This window comes from Trachurus trachurus (assembly GCF_905171665.1).
Source record: "Trachurus trachurus genome assembly, chromosome: 17".
Classification (NCBI taxonomy): Eukaryota; Metazoa; Chordata; class Actinopteri; order Carangiformes; family Carangidae; genus Trachurus; species Trachurus trachurus.
In genome coordinates, this window is record NC_139900.1 from 33,296,599 (window position 1) to 33,314,310 (window position 17,712).

The 17,712-nt window shown below is 42.5% G+C and overlaps 1 protein-coding gene across 1 annotated transcript; it reads left to right on the forward strand.

The window, feature by feature from the left end:
* Positions 1–13,128: 13,128 nt before the first annotated feature.
* Positions 13,129–16,948, forward strand: lingo3b (leucine rich repeat and Ig domain containing 3b; the record flags this gene model as incomplete). Its single annotated transcript, XM_083990884.1, has 3 exons — positions 13,129–13,683; positions 14,798–15,541; positions 16,379–16,948. The coding sequence occupies 3 exons, from the start codon at positions 13,129–13,131 to the stop codon at positions 16,946–16,948; spliced, it is 1,869 nt and encodes a 622-aa protein (XP_083847010.1).
* Positions 16,949–17,712: the final 764 nt, after the last annotated feature.

The following is a 17,712-nucleotide window of genomic DNA, read 5'->3' on the forward strand; positions in this document are numbered from 1 at the left end:
CTTGTCGTAGTGTGTGTCACTCAAAATGATTGGTGTCTGCATGTGTGATTTTTTTTCTCAGGGAGACAGGTCAAGTTTGATTAAATGATTTTTATCTCCCTGCTGTTCTTAACTCTTTCTCCCCAACTTGCACTCTTGCTAATGGTGTAATAATCTCTGCACTCGCTGGTTAATTACATCCCAGGATAAACAATTGCCACACTAAATGCTTTTTCTCAATACACTTATAAAAAGCCATGTAAACAGTGGCTTATTCGCGTGCATGCACAGGCACGATTTGTGCAGCTTTGTGTAGTTTCAGCAGCGCACGTACCAGACTTAATGACTTGTAAGTCTTCTATCTGCCTACCAGCTGGCGGGTGTCCAAACCTCTGATCTGCAGAGCAAGCTCTTCATCGTTCCTGAAAAAACATGATGGTGCACATGCAGCACTGTATCACACAGACCGGCGCACACAACACTTCAACACATCACACATCTGGGTTCAGAGTCGAGCCTGCTCAGCTCTGAACCCAAAACATGAAGGTGATTTTGTTCATCTGTCAGCATGGAAGAAATGGGCGCTATAGTTTCTCCATCCTGCTCACTAATGAGGCCCATCCTGGATAACAGGACAACTCTTGTAGTTGCCGTAACTGCTGAATGCACATGGAAAAGATGTAGTGAAGGAAAATCTAGCAATTAGAGAAACATTCTTGCACATTGCTTACTTGTGAGGAACAAGAGGACAAATTTGTCTGGTGTCAGTACCACAAAGTTTTTGTGATTCTTGGTCTTTACTTTCTAGTATCTGCCTGTGTAGGTAGTGGTACTATGTGGCATCAATGTGTACACACATGTGAGTCAGAGCTGCCTCTGACATAAATATGTTTAGAGTTGAAACAATCTCAGTGATTTAGTGATAATGAGTGGTGGACTTTAGCTGGGATGTAAACCAATCTGTTCTCCTTTTAGCCCCGGTATGCCATGAATGTCTGCCGACTAAGCCCGAATGACCACTGCACTGGAGATTTATTATAACACTGTGACCCCTGACCCCCTGCAGATCACATGACTTCATTAGGAGTTGCAGAGGAAAGTGTGATGTCATGTGGTGGAAAAAAGTGCGCGCAGGTCTACCATGACTGTGACAGAGAGAGTCGAGTGAAAACCTAACACCAGAGCAGAGGCCATATGGCTGTGAGGCGAGGTTACAGATCTGATAAGCTCGATTTCTGGGCTTCTCTCGGTTGTTTGTTTACTACACTATATGTATCTGCCCGTGTGTGTGTGTGTGTGTGTGAGCCTTTTCATGTTTCTGCGCTCTCAGCATGTGTAGCCATGTGCTCAGGTTGTAGCCAGAGAAAAGCAGGTCAAAACACTGCAGGGTGTGAGAATCATCAGAATAGCTACAGCTAATTAATCGTGCCAGACCTTCCAGTAAAACAAAGGGATCCATGTTAGTTCGCTGAGGATGAGCTCTGATCGAAAGTGACGCCTTTTTGTTTTCAAAACATCACACTTTGGATGAGTTTAGATGCCTGAACAACCTTTAACCTCTGCAGACCCACTGTCTACTGCAGAGGAGCATTAAATACTGTATGTATTGGTCTGGGGGCCAATGAAAATACACTTCACTTTATGAATGAATGGACTTTAACCAACCAGTTTTCACCCGACAAGTTGTTTGGTGACACAGATATGAAGGACTCACAGAACAGGAAGAAAGTTTTTTAAAATGTCAATGAACTGTATGCAAGCTGCTTTCTTTTTTTAAACATGGGTTACACCCCAAGTGCACAAGTATAGAGGTGAAATAACAACATGATTCATGTTTGTATGAAATTTAAAGCTTGAGGTCTCACCATGAACAGAAAGAAAAAACGTTAATGAGCAATTGTAAAGTCTAAATAATCAAAGTATGGCCATTAAGAAGATTCTTACAGAGAGACCCACTTGGCCTTTAGATTTTTAATTAATTAATTATTTTTTTATTAGGTGTCCTAATTCTACCCGTATATTTTTGTTATTGTCAATACATATCATCATCCATATTTTCCTGTCTGTGGCAGCAGATATACTATTTTTAATGTTTCACTTTTTAAAATTGCCATTGTAGTTTTTGTTTTGTTTTGTTTTTTGCAAACATTAGTCAAGAGTAAACAGTGCATTTGTCTAGAACTATTTTCAGATGCAGATTATTTATGCTCAAAGGATTTTCCAGCTGCAGGACAGTGAATGTGGGACTGACCCAAAATAAACTACAGTGTGCATCATGTTCATGATAATGAACAAACACGTCACCCAGAGCCACAGTGTGTTTTTTAGTAGTTGGACAGTGTAGGTCTCTGTCACAGAGCAACAACACAGAACAAACTTGTTATGAGAATCAGTTCACAGCTGACAGTAACAAACATGTGAAACTTATTCTTATCATTAACTTCTTAAATGTGAAGAACACATGATATCATCTCAGTGGAATAAAGATGTGATGATGACAACGTTATTCTGATTGGCTTTCTGGCTTTAGTCAAAACAGCCATTTCATTTGTTTTGTTATCTTATATAACCTGCAAGTTACATATTATCTTGTCTTATCGAAGACTTCAAAAAATAAACAATCAGTCAGATGATTATGATGACTAGTTAATTTTGTAACTTTAGATTGTTTTTGTTGTTATTTTGGTCCTAATGTTTGTTTGTTTGTTCAAAATATGTAATAATACATCTGTCAATCCGTGTCAATGTGCGTTTGTTCCACAAGAGTCAGAAATAAAAGGCAACAGATGGGACGCAACAGCATTATAGATAAATTCATAGACGTTTGTTCTACTTTTGAAGAGAACAAACAGTGTTTGAAGTGATGCACTGGCTGCTGCAATGTTTTGTTTTTGTTTTTCCCTTTAATCCCACCGTCCCTCTGTGCATATTTATCACAACTGTCAAACAGAGGACTCTCCTCAGCTGTCAGATTACACCCAGAAAGAAGGAGAGGAAACAAAGACAGGCGGAGAAAGAGGGATAGAAAGTGTGGGTGTGAGTACAGTATGTGTGTGTGTGTGTGTAGCTTTACATGTAGGACTCCACTTTAATCTATTTTAGTTACACAGGGGATTTGACGTTAAGGTTGAAATACCAATGCTGTGAAAGCCGAGACACAGAAAACTGTTTAGATCTGAAGTTTGGGATTAGGAATACTTTTGTCCAATTGCCAGTTGTCACTCTAACCTGAGTGGGTTCAGCTGCTGTGACGCTTCCACAGTGGACAGTTTAGCGAAGGCTTCACACAGTTTCTTGCTGGTCTGCGAGGTTTACAGTGAGCTGAGAGAAAATAATTACAGCAGAAAAAAACTGGATGTACTGATATGATCACTTCAGAGGACTGAAGCATGCCCACACACACACACACACACACACACACACACACACACACACACACACACACACACTTCATTGATGTTTGTCATGGATTTGATGATCTGGACTACACAGCACTGTTGCTCATTATAACAGAGAGGAAAATAACAAAGCCCACATTGAGTGGGAGCAAAATCAAGCAGGGAACAAAGTAGCACAAGACATCAAAGACATGAAGTAAATATATTGTATCTTCCCAATATGCATGTTCTCGGTGGCACAATTGATTCAAAATCTTCCACTAAATTATATTTGGAGCAGCAAGGACGGTGAGATCTCACCAACATCCAGTTGTGCATCAGATACTTGTAGTGAAGCCGTAAACAGACACCAGAGAACGAGGCAGCTTCTCTGTTCTTCAGACCGGAGTATTAACAGTATTTGTTGATTTTATATCTAGTTATTGTCAGCAAACTGCATTTATTTCATATTTCCCTGAGGAGAGGCGAACAGACGTTAATACCAAGGTTCAATAAAATAATTTACAAGTTATAAGAAATGTATTTGTTGATGAAACGTCTCCTCCTGCATTAATTGAAGGCTGTTTCTTTTGTCTCCAGGGCAAAGGGGAACCCTGTACAGTGTAGGCGCAAGTTTAACCGGTGGTACAGTCCTTACAGTATCTTTCTTGCTTAACTAAAACTGTGAGATAAATGTACTGCAGTAGAAAATGTAACATTCCCAGTGGAGTGGAAGTATGATGTCATATGAACTGGAAATACAAGCAAAAGTATCCGAAAAATTGTACAGGGGCGGAGGCGCAGAGCTGGAAGGCCCCCCTACAAATTAACAGAATGAGTGTAAATATAACTGTTTTTAAAATATAGCATGTTCAAAAAAAGTGGTCTTGTGACTCAACTTGGGGTAAGTTGACCATAGGAGTGGGGTAAATTGATCAACCCCCCCTTCTTTCCTTCCATCCATCTCCTACCTCCCCCTTTACTTAATATTTCATCTGTCCAGGTTACAGGTGAACACAAACTGCAGGGACTTCCTGCTGAGCCACCAACTCACTGAGATTTGGGGAGTTTTGCAATTGCGTGGCATCTTGGGAAGAATCACAGATATTTTTCTTTGAAAGTAAAGTTTGGCCTCACTATAAACAACTTTTCCTGTTTATAGGAACATACTTACTGTAATCACAAACATACAGAATCTTGATTTAATCATTTGGACATATACAGCCAAAATACATTCATTAAGTGTATAGGATAGGTGGCTTACCCCACAGCTACCTTAGCTTGGATTTATTGCTCTCACAGCTAAAATGGTGCAGTTTCATGCTAAGTTTACTACCTCATGTTGTAGCTCATAGATACCACAACCCATGTATAAAACAAATTTGCAATCAGCTCTTTTGGTCTAAACACAATTCTCATGAAACTTATGATAGATAAAATTCACTCTCGAGAGTGAAAAATGATTTTTTGGTCATAAATGTTAAACCAATTTACTCACATGGTTCTAATCTTCACAGACTCCATGAAATGATGCCTGCCTCCAAAATATTTGGTCACATGCTAACTTTTTCCTATAGTTTCCTAGAAACAAGGGGTGGGTCAACTTACCCACTGGGTCATTTTACCCCACTCTCCCCTATTTGCAAATGAAACATGAAACTAATTTATCCAAGAGGAGGAGGAGTTATTTATATTCTTCATTGTTATTTATGACCTGTAAGAGTAGAAACTATTTTTGTTAAAAATTAAATTCTTGATTATTTAGTGAGTCATCAGTAGTTTTGGATTAATTAATTAATTAATAATGCACGTAAGTGACCAGATCTTTCACCTTCACATTGCAGCCTGCATGGTTTCAGACATGAGATCGCGTCATAGTCTACTTGCCAGCCCATAGGGCCCCATTGTGAACCCGGAAATGTTGAGTACCCCAAAGTTTTATGTTAGAAATAGATAGTATGGGTCCCCAGTATTCAGAAACTGCCGGATGCTAACTTATATATATTGGACAATTAGCATAATTGACATAATTAGCATAAATTAGCATAATTGCCTATATGGGCAATATTTCAACAAAATTGACTTGGCTGATCTGGGCAATATTGGAGTGGTTTTAGGGGTTATTGATGATGCTGAATCCATTTCTGACATTTTCAAAATTCAAAATGGCTGTCTAAACCGGAAGTGACCAGATTTTAACCGGCAGTGGGCCGATTTTGATGGATTTCAAAATCTGGTCATCGGTTTAGACAGCCATTTTGAATTGTGAAAATGTCAGAAATGGATTCAGCATCATCAATAACCCCTAAAACCACTCCAATATTGCCCAGATCAGCCAAGTCAATTTTGTTGAAATATTGCCCATATAGGCAATTATGCTAATTTATGCTAATTATGTCAATTATGCTAATTGTCCAATATATATAAGTTAGCATCCGGCAGTTTCTGAATACTGGGGACCCATACTATATATTTCTAACATAAAACTTTGGGGTACTCAACATTTCCGGGTACTCATTGTTGGCAAGTAGACTATCACCCGACAGACAGACAAAACAAACAGGATCTCCTCTGCAGAACTGTTGAATGTTGACAGTTTAGCATTTTCCTTAGTAACAGAGTACAGAGCAGGGCAACTGGTAACTTACATAAACCTCAGTAAATATTCAGTGATGGCGTCGTATGGATGAGCTGCTTGTGACTAATCACTTTGAGTAAGTTCTGCTGCAATGAGTGAAACTGATACAGACTAAACCTATCAGTGTCATGGGATTTGCCAGTCAGACTCCCCACTGTGCCAGGCACCCCCCCCCCCCCCCCCCCCCCCCCTCGCTGAGGTCTCAGTGTTGGTGAAGTTCAAAGTGAAAACATGACACACACACACAAACACACACACACTTGGATACACGCATACAAACACACACACACATGGATAAAACGACCTTTTGGGCTCATCTCCCTTCTAATCCACTTAACGTTGTCTACCTCCTGCCCACACACCAACCCAGACAGCTCCTGTCTGAATTCATGGACATTTATAGCGTCAGTGAGTGTGTGTGTGTCGGTTCTGACATTAAAATTATTTTTAGCATGACGACAGTAACTTGTTTTTCGATGGTGTGATCTTGTCGGAGAAGTCGTTTGAGGACTGGAAAAGAGTTTCCCCCCTTAACGAAAGCAGCAGCATATGTATTTTTATTATTTTATGATTGTTTGGGGGTTTCATCTCAGCTTGTTTTAGCTGTTTGTTGCGTTGTTGATGCTCGGTGGCTGTCAGGCATTTGTTCTTGATGCACTGAGCATCGTGTTCTGTTTCAATGTGATTCTGGCTTTGACTTTGATGCCGGTGGAGAACTGAGGCTGAAGTTTGGCTTCCTCAGTTCCTGCTGCTGCTTTTTTTTTTGTTCCTAACAAACTCTCAGTACTGGTGATGTCTCACTTTGGTGCACTTCTCAGGAAAGATGCAGCTCGGAGATCATTTCACAGCGTTGTGTGAAGTATTTTGGGGATCACCCGGCTAAAGGGGAAACGGTACAGTAGGATGCTGCGTGAGTCAGAAAGCGTCTCTCATTTCGCGAAACATCATCCTCTGCACGAGGAGACATCAGCAAGGATGCTTCTTCAAAATGATGATGAACCGTTTGTGTGTGTGTGTGTGTGTGTGTGTGTGTGTGTGTGTGTGTGTGTGTGTGTGTGTGTGTGTGTGTGTGTGTGTGTGTGTGTGTGTGTGTGTGTGTGTGTGTGTGTGTGTCTATTTGGTTGGGTGTGTGTGTCGATTTGGTTGTGTGTGTGTGCTGTAAGCCACTTGCTGTGCTGCAGACTCATGCTGTCAGGAGTATATGAGAGGATTGAGACTGACAGTCTGGATATGTTACCTAGCATCCTCAGCTCAACAGCTTGTCGACCAGTGTGTGTGTGTGTGTGTGTGTGTGTGTGTGTGTGTTCATCCTGGGCCAATATTTGTTATAAACTTATCATAATCAAAATTAAAGATTCACTTTGTTGGAAAGGTTTTCTGGAAAGACAAATTTGTAAATCTCTCCTTTCTCCAAGTTTCTACAGCTTCCACTGCTTCCACATTCTTTTTTTTATTGTCATCAAGAAGTATACTGATTATAACCACTTGCAAAGTTTTTAAGAAGAAGATATTTAAAGGAGCATTATCGCAAATACAGCAGTAATAGCATAAAACAAACTGAAATATGCAAAAGATGGGTCGGGGGGAGCCATAACTAAATTTACAAAAAACAGTATAGTGTCCGTGGGGCAAATGCAGCATTTGTCTTTGTTATGATCCAAGCCGGCCCGGCGCTTGCTGCGTTAAAATGCACTCGGAACTCGCAAATCCGACCTCCGAACCGGAAAAATGCAACAGTAAATAGTAATGTAGCAGTGTTAGGCTGCTTACAGTCACTGAATCGTCCCACTGCGGTCTGCACGTCACACCAACGATCATACATTTGTAGGAGGAAGTTGCAGTTGCTGTTGTTGCCGTTGTTGTGGTTGTGCGCGAGCTGCCGCTTCCACTAGCGAGTTTTCTTTTTCCTTTCCCGCGATTGCACGTTCATTCAGCCTGGTGAGGGAGGAGGAGGGAGGAGGGAGGAGGAGGGGGAGAAGGGGAGGACTAAACGAGGCTGCTCTCTCTCTCTGACAGCTGCCCGCTTGTTTATATCTGATATGCTCCGCCTGGCTCCATCTAGTGGCCGAATTAAGAATTTGGATTTGCGATAATGCTCCTTTAAGATTTACTTGGTGCACATTTAGTTTTGTGAACCATCTCGGTCTGTAATCTAAACTTCATCCAAGAACTTTAACATGCTCCACATGCACCTGAAACAACCAAACTGGATTTGAAGGACGTGACTCTCATAACTTATTGAACTACAGGATTTCATGTCTTTTGAATTATTAACTATCTTAATACTGTATATTGCAATGTGCTGTCCAGTGAAACTCTAATGCAGCAGTCAAGTCCACGTTGTGTTTTTGTCCGTAATCAGCTGAGGGTCGAACCAGGCAGCGTGTCACTCTAGATCAGTTCACACTCGCTGCCTCAGTGACTCAGAGTTCTTGGAGGAAGGAAGTGCGTGAAGCTACAATGGGATTGCATGGCACCAAGCGCCGTCATGAGTACCGCCTCTCTTTGCAAACTCATGGAGCAGAAGTTTGTGAATGTGTTCATATTGTGTTTGTTCCAGTTTTTCATTCATATTCATATCTTGGTGTCCCCCCCCCCCCCCCCCTGATATTCTGCCCACAATGGGTTTTGTGAAGCTCTTTCTCCATTTTTCACAAATTATGTTTTTATGACAATTTTTCTTTGTCATCATCAACAGCTTCAGGCGTTGTTGTGTTGTTTTGTTTTGTTTTTTAATCTTTACTGAGACTTGAATGTAGACCAGAGGGCCCATGAAAAGGCATAATAGAATTTTTCAGATTAAAGAACCTTTTATGCTGACAAATATGGCCAAATTTAAACTTAAATGAAATCTTAAATATCTGTTTTGAAGGAAATTTACCACACTCGTCTTCTCCCCTGACCGTTCACTCCCACTCCTTACCCAAAGAGCTGCTAAATTATATTCCACTCTTGACATGGGCTTAAAAAGGAGTGACTAAGCACAGATTTAATACTGGGTTTATAGCTACTTAGTAATGGAAAGTACAAACTGTCAGCTTTGCTCCGGATGTAAAAACGTCAGGTTTGCGCCTCGGTTTGTTTGTAACAATAAAATGTAAAAAGTTTTCTTCAATACCCTGCTGACTGCTCAACTGCTCATACATCACTGATGCTGAATTGTGTCTCTTTGAGGATTTTATTGTGTGTGTGTGTGTGTGTGTGTTTGTGTTTGTGTGTGTGGGTATGAGAGAGAGAGAGAGAGAGAGAGAGAGAGAGAGAGAGAGAGAGAGAGAGAGAGAGCCTGACAAAGCTTAAGAGGAAGGGTTGAGGAGAGCCACGCTCTGCTGGCCAAATATAAAGGCTTATAAAGGCTACCAGTCAGCATGGATGACCTATTTACGCTCAGACACACTGCCTCACAAACACACAAATACACACCAAGACAATGTCCGCCACCTTATTTTTCTCCACAGTTATTCGAGAGGCGTCTTTCCCCCGGCCACGCTGCTTGTAATCAGACTGACCTGACAGTGTACATCAGGTGAAACAACGGGAGTTTGAGACATCTGGCTGTGGTGGTCATGAGCGTTGTGGTGATGTATGTGTGACTGGGCATAGATGTCATTCCTCCAACATCTGTTCATTAGGTCGACTCTCAAAAAAAGTTGGTTATTTTTAGCTTCTGGGCTGATTTCTGTCCCATTCTTCTTCCATTTTCTCCACGGACATCTGGCCCGTGGCACACTCTGTCTTCCACGCTGTCGAGAGAGTTGTTGCCACTGCTGTTGCCTCAGCATCTGGCAGATGTTAACTTACGGCGTGTACTGTAGTAGTGTGGATTTGGGGACTCCTGCTGTGATTTTTGTGTGTGTCGCTTGTCCAGGTGTAGGAACATGCTGTAAGAGTAACCCCGTACTCTTTAGTTTTCTAGATAAATATGGAGGCAGTCAGATGCACAGACGGAGACAATCTGCTACTAAAACCACCTGCTGCAAGACTAGCTGAAAAAATATCCTCTGTATTTGGAAATACAGCGAGAGAATAGGTGTATATTTATTCACCTGCTCACTGGATGATGTGCAGTCTGTGTGTTTGATGAACTGTGTGTGTGTGTGTGTGTGTTTTAAGGATCCCCGCCTGTCCTTGAGTCAAGCAGTGAGGACCTTGTGTGCCTCCACGATGTCAGCTCACTGATTCATGCTGCGACTCTGCCACTGACCCATAGGATGACTCTCAAGGGGGGTGTGGAGGCAGGTTGCATCCATCACACTGCCGAAGAGCTGGGCAGATGTGCACTGACATACAAACACACTCACACACACACACTCGTACAGACACTAACAAATAGTGTATAGCCATGCTAGCAGCCTAAGCAGAGAAGTGCTTTAAGCTAAATGTTAATATCAGCAGGGTATTGTGCTCGCAGTGATAATCTGTAACACTATCCTCAGCAACTCGTTTTATCATATGGAAATAATCAATAAACGGTAACACTTTACAATAAGGGTCCCTTAATTAAAATTTGTTAGTACATTATTAAGCATTAATTAACTGTTTACATATATATAAACAATCATTATTATGTATTATTTAGGATTAGGAAACACATTAATTAATGTAGCCAATTAGTAAGCAGTTAATTAACGTTTACTACTCAAAGTTAGTTAATACATTTAAAAGTTGAATAATGTAATTAGTTATCATTATGTATGCATTACTCAGCATTAATTAACAGATTAGTTTTTATATTAATGCTTAATAATGTACTAACTAACGTTAATTAAGGGACCCTTATTGTAAAGTGTTACCCAATAAACACCAGCTGCAGGTAATCAGAAACAGAATTTGACCTGAAGATGGCACTCGATGAAATTATATTCCACGATATTTCAATAAAAACAAAAAATTCAGGCCATCATTTAAAAAAATAGTTGTTCACCTTATGATCAAAGTTATGAAGATTCATCACGATTCATTCATTCTGCACAAAAGTTTCGTGCCTCCCACTGAGTAGATGTTGAGATTATTCACTGAAGTTTGGCCTCATTGGAAGAAAAATCTGAGGAATTTGTCCTTGTGAGACCCTGAATGTCTGCTTTATTTCATGGCAAACAACCCAATAGCTGTTGAGATATTTCACACTGAATCACAAATGTCAAGCTCACTGTGGCACTGGAGGAAATGTCACAGGATCACTGAAGTCATCCTTGGGGGGTGAGGGGGGGAAGAGCTGTCAGGATATCTTAATCTGGGCCAGGGCAGTGAACTAGCCAACCAACGTTGCCAATCCCCAAATATCATCATGTGACTGCCCCCAAAAAATTAGCCAGATGGTGCACGGACGGACCCCCGAAGAAATTTTGTTTGATTTCGTTTTATAAATAGCTCGTTATTTCAGAACATCTGTATACTCATGTTTGTTTTTCAGATCTCTCTGTTCCTCTCCTGGGCTCTATTCCACGGAGACGTTGAGGTTTGCTGCTCCGTTGTTGTGGTCATGGTGAGTTGTTGCTGGTTGACAGTGCGAGGCTGAGCTGTTGCTGAGAAATGGGTCACTTTCCGCAGCAGTCGGCACAGCAGCTTCTCCGTGCCTGAGTATTGTCTCCAAGCGAAAAGGAGAAATGGTGCCAGATTTCAACCAGATCCTTCAGATACAGGATCTGTAAACAGAGTGTTTTCCTGGCCTGTCGAAAATTGTGGGATTTATCCAGCCTGAGGCTTTGTAGATGAGACGCAATCTCTTGGGCTTTTTTTTTTGTGCAGTTTGTGTGTGTGAAAATATGAGTGGTGTGTGCATGTGTGCAAAGAATTTATGTCTGCCATCATTTAAATTTAGCTTTAATCCCATTTCATCCTGTTTGAGCCCATTGATGCCAACGCATTGAAACAGTCAGATATGATTAGGCATTCAAGAAGCTGTTTTCTAAATCCAACTTGCTAGAAAGAGAACTGAGGCGAAGCCGGCAGCGGCCAGGCGAACTGACGACTTTTGGCTCTTTCAACTGTGCGACTCACCCTCTGAAGACTGCCCATTAAGCACAAACCAGCCCATATATTATTAATCTGTTTGGCTCGTTCTCCTTCCACTGCCAGCATTTGTGCCGTTTGTGCATTTTAACATGATACTCCCCAGCGATGATGATATATACTGTATCCTCTCTCGATTTCACTTCATCTGAAAAACAAACATCCACGTAAATAGTCAGGAGTTTAACATCTGAGGTGCCTGATAAGCAGTTTGTGTCTGAAAGTGCAGAACAAACTTTCCACACTTTCTTCATGTGAAGGTGTTCCTGTCCTTTCCTCCTAACTGGACGGACACTGAGCTGCGTTCCAGATCTAAAGCCAGGTGCTCTTTGACTGTCTCCGAGTGGAAAAATAGTGCGTGGGAGCGATGACAGGTTGCCTGAAGGAATGTTAAAGCGCGAATGATTCATCTCATCTTCGTGCAAGAGGGACCAAAACAAATTTTAATTCATACCCAGCAAAATGCCACATCCTACGCACACATGCATCAGCACATACCTGATCAAACACTTAATATATGACTTGATTCAAACACTTACTTCTATACGTGTTTTGGACGGGGACAGCGTGCGTGGTTGTTAAGTAGCTCCGTCTGTGTTGGTGCGTGGTGATGATAAATTCATTGTGTGTGTCGAAATGGAGCAGACGGCCTCAGTGCTGCAGGAGCAGAGGAGATGCAACATGCATGAATTCAGCTGAAGCGAGAAGGTCCCAGTGTCCCAGTTTTCCAACTGAATCCATAGATGAATTAGTGAAAAGACAAATTATGTTAAATATCTTAACGGGATCTGTGTTCCTGTAATGGGGTCTCGTCAGTTGTATTTTAATGTCATGTCATGATACTGTATGTCTCAGATCTCCCCAGCTTCCAGTACAATATTACTTAAACTGCAAGGACACATAGATAATTCACAGCCATGTGGATGTAATTTTTATGAGCCCGGGATATGGTGGATGATAGACCATCTCTTTTCCCACATCATCTTCATGCGTGAACTCACTCTCTTTTTTCTGTCCCTCTGCTCTCTGCTTCCACTCTGTCCCTGTCTTCCCTCCATCTCGTCCTGCAGGTGTATGGTGCACTGACCCTGCCTGCGACAGGCGAGGAGTCAGAAGACCAGGGCCATGATTGGCTCACCTGGCCCTGGTGGGCGTGCCTTAATGCCATGGCCGAGGGTGTGGCGGTGGGTCCTGGCTGCTTTTCTGGTTGCCGTGATAACCTTGACGCTGCCAGGAAGTAGCCAGGCCTGTCCGCCACGGTGCGAGTGCTCGGCTCAGCTGAGGTCGGTGTCGTGTCAACGGCGGAGGCTCACCAACATCCCAGAGGGCATTCCCACAGAGACACGGCTCCTGGACCTCAGCAAGAACCGACTTCGCTGGGTTCACGCGGGCGACCTGGCGCCATACCCACGACTGGAGGAAGTGGACCTCAGTGAGAACCTCATTAACACATTAGAGGCCAATGCCTTTGCCCCTCTCCAGAATCTTAAAGTGCTGAAGTTAAGGGGAAACCAGCTCAAGTTAGTGCCCATGGGGGCCTTCGCCAAGCTGGGCAATCTGACCAGTCTGGACCTGAGTGAGAACAAGATGGTGATTTTACTGGACTACACCTTCCAGGACCTGAGGAGCCTGAAACATCTGGAGGTGGGAGACAACGACCTGGTTTACATATCCCACAAGGTAAGCTGTCCAGCATTTTGCCACTCCACTGTGTGACTGTTTTACTCATGAAAAATGGATGGAAGAAGAACATTTATTTTTTAAAACATCTCCTTGGAAATTAGATTGTGGAAGATCAGACTTTTGCTCTAGCAGTGGAATATTTTATGAGGTCTATTATACAAGACACAAGCTTTCTCATGGCACATTAAAGGGCCTTTTACATTTCTGTCACCAGATTGGTGTGAACCCACATTTTGTCTTAAGTTTGTTTATGTAAACATCAACATTGAATATTCACATTAAACTCCTCTTTTTTTTTTTTTTTTTTTTTTTTTTTTAATTTTATTTTTATCAGGGAGAAACATACAAAGTCATTTCAGCGCCATTACACTCACACAGAGCAAAACAAAAACATGTATTTGGACAATAGTGTCAACATATTAACCAAGTTATCCCCCCCTTTCATTTTACAATGTTTTAAATAAGAACATTTGAACAAAAGAAGTCACATTTACTCATTTTTCCATCAAGATTAATAGACTGGTACTTCAAGCCTTGTAATAGAGGTACTTAAAGCAGTTCAGGTCTCCGTGGTCTTATATATCTGATCCACTTGGACCACCAACTCTTAAATTTCTCCGAATGCAATTTTAGAGCAAATGTCAGTCTCTCCATGATGTAGATTTGGTGAACAGTCCCTTGCCAGTCTTCCAGTGTCGGTGCGTTGGGTTGTAGCCATTTCCTTGTTATAGCTTTCTTTGCTCCAATCAATAATATCTTCATTAAATATTTGTCCGCTATTGATTGGATATGTAATGCCGTGGTACAAAAGTACATTGAGCTGACATCAAATTGTATAGTCATTTGAAACATATACTCCAGACAATCAAGAATGTCATGCCAAAAAGATGAAAGTTTCGGACAATCCCAAAATAAATGATAATGGTTGGCCACATCTGAACCACACATCCTCCAACAATTTGTTCCACTACCCTGGTGTCTCTTCTGAGCAGGTGTTATAAAAAATCTCACTATGTTTTTCCATCCAAACTCTCGCCAGTTATGTGAGGATGTGGTTTTCCATTGTAATGTACAAATGTTTTTAAACTCCTCTTTCATCTGTGTTTTCCAGGCGTTCTCAGGGCTGCTGGGGCTCGAGGATCTCACCATAGAGCGCTGCAACCTGACATCCATCTCTGGCCAGACGCTGTCCTATCTCCGCAGCCTCGTCACTCTTCGCCTCCGTCACCTCAGCATCATTGCCCTGGAGGACCAGAACTTCCGCAAACTCTCCAACCTGCGAGGTCTGGACATCGATCACTGGCCGTACCTGGAGTACATCTCCCCTCTGAGTTTCCAGGGCCTGAACCTCCACTGGCTCTCCATCACCAACACCAACATCACCTCTGTCCCTTCCGCCTCCTTCAAGGATCTGGCGTACCTCACCCACCTCAACCTCTCCTACAACCCCATCGCCACGCTGGAGCCCTGGGCCTTCAAGGACCTGCTCAGGCTGAAGGACCTCATCATGGTGAACACAGGGCTGGTGACGGTGGAGCCCCATGCCCTCGGAGGCCTCAGACAGATCCGGGTGCTCAACTTCTCCTCCAACGACCTTCAGACTCTAGAAGAGGGCTCCTTCCACTCTGTCAACAGTCTGGAGACCCTCAGAGTGGACGGGAACCCCCTGATGTGTGACTGCCGTCTGTTGTGGATCCTGCAAAGACGCAAGACCCTCAACTTTGACGGCAGAGTGCCGGTGTGTGCGGGGCCGGTGGAGGTGCAGGGGGTCAGCCTCAGCTCCTTCACCGACTCTGCACTCTTCGATCACTTTACATGCCAGAAACCTAAGATACGCAACCGCAAGCTGCAGCAGGTAATTGCATTTAGTAGGGATGTACAGAATCCAGGATTTAGTTTAGGATTCGCCGAACCCTACACCTGCCCTACTCATCAACGTAATGACGCCGCGATTACATGAAGGTTTACGAACGATATTCTGCCGTCCCTGAACAACAACATTCAAATCACTCTCAGCACAGCCAGCATCACTCCCATTATCACAAACTAAATATAAAGTCCACTAGCTTGATGCTAACATATAATGGAAAACATCATAGACAGGCTCATGGAAATTAGCATCGATAAAGGAACACACAGCTGTTATTTTAACATAAACATGTAAACATGCCTAAGTAACACATACAATAATACTTACAGGCATGTATTTTCTCTGCTCTGTGGGTATAATTTCACTTTTTGGTCTTTTTCTTTCTTGATTTGAAGGAGAAAATTACTAAAAACCTGTATCTTGAATGACTTGTAGCATAAATGGTCGGTGTGTTCAAATGCCAAATAGTGGTGAAAGTTATTGCCTATTATAGAATAAAACAGACTGTGTGATGTTTACTGCATTCATAATGTGTTTACTGTATGGGCCGATGATGGGAGCAGGAATCGGTAGCTATTCGCTTCAGATTCAGACAAATCTTTAAACAGTGGACACGGTATTCGGCAGAACCCCAAATACCAGGATTCAGTACATCCCTATAGCATTTAGTGAAATCTGTATGAATTCACATGGTTTGATGACTGAATGATGCTAATGACTTCTACAGCTGCTACGTATATAACCATCTGTCCTATTCTGACTGTCCTGTATTTATTAGTCCTTCCTTACACTCTTACACCTTCTTTACACAACCTCTCTCAGGTGGTCGCTCGTGAAGGCCAGCCAGTGAGTTTCCTGTGTCGAGCTGAAGGAGAACCTGCACCTGCCATCGTCTGGATTTCCCCACAGCGCAGGCGGATCACAGCGAAGAATTCAGGGCGCATTACTGTCCTCCCCAGTGGCACGCTGGAGATCCGCTACGCCCAGCTCATTGACAGCGGAACATACATCTGTATTGCCAGTAACGCTGCAGGTAATGACACCTACTTCGCCACGCTCACAGTGCGTGGCCAGCCGCTTGACGCCGCCTCAGCCTTCTTCCTCAACCGCTCGCTGTACAGTGGCGAGTTTTTCAACGACACAAATCTAAACAGCACACGGGTTTTCCTCAAGTTCACCTTGGACCTGACCACCATCCTGGTCTCCACGGCAATGGGTTGCATCACCTTCCTGGGGGTGGTCCTCTTCTGTTTCCTGCTGTTGTTCGTGTGGAGCCGTGGACGCGGCCAACGCAAGAACAACTTCACAGTGGAGTACTCTTTCCGGAAATCTGAACCCGCGACTGGAGGCTCTTCAGGAGGGACCAGGAAGTTCAACATGAAGATGATATGAAACAACGCAGCCAGGGGTCCCTCGGGGGAGGCATGAGCACGTCCCAAAAACGTGTTTGACACACGCAAACGCACACAGCCACTGACTCGCAAAGAAGTCTGAGAGCTCAATGTGAGTTCCTGTCTATGGCTCCATTCAAAATTGAGCGCCCACATCAAAACCAGAGCCATGACATGAATTGGTTTGATTTATGAATGAGAACAAAATGACCCTGATCTCTCTGCCTCTCAGTGGTTTTATTCAGCATGTGGTGAAAAACTTGGTTGAATTATACCGTAATGTACAATAACATTGATCAATTGGAAAGAGCTACTTGCCATCCATGCTTGATAAGAATAATAGATTTAAAAACCATAGGAGATAAGTTGTGAATTGGCATGATTAATGAGCTGTGAAATACTGGTAGTCCTGTCTCTCAGTTATATAAATGAGGAAATAAAAAAGGTTTCCTTTTGATTAAAATTTCCCTTTACTGTATTCTGTGCAGTCAGGGATTTTAAGAGGAATGTAATGTAAGAAGACCTGGCTACCATCCATTTATAGAATTTGTAGCTATACTCCTCGAAATCTGCCTTGTTAAAAGTCATGGATGTAGTCAGAGTTAAGTTGTAAATTTATACCGCTAAATAAAACACATGATTTTGAAAGAAAATTTGAATATGTTTTCTATAGATTATTGAGTATGACGACCAGCTTTATCTATCCTGACCACGGCTGAACAGTGAAGAGGATTATAATGGGTCAAACGCTTCATACCATATGTC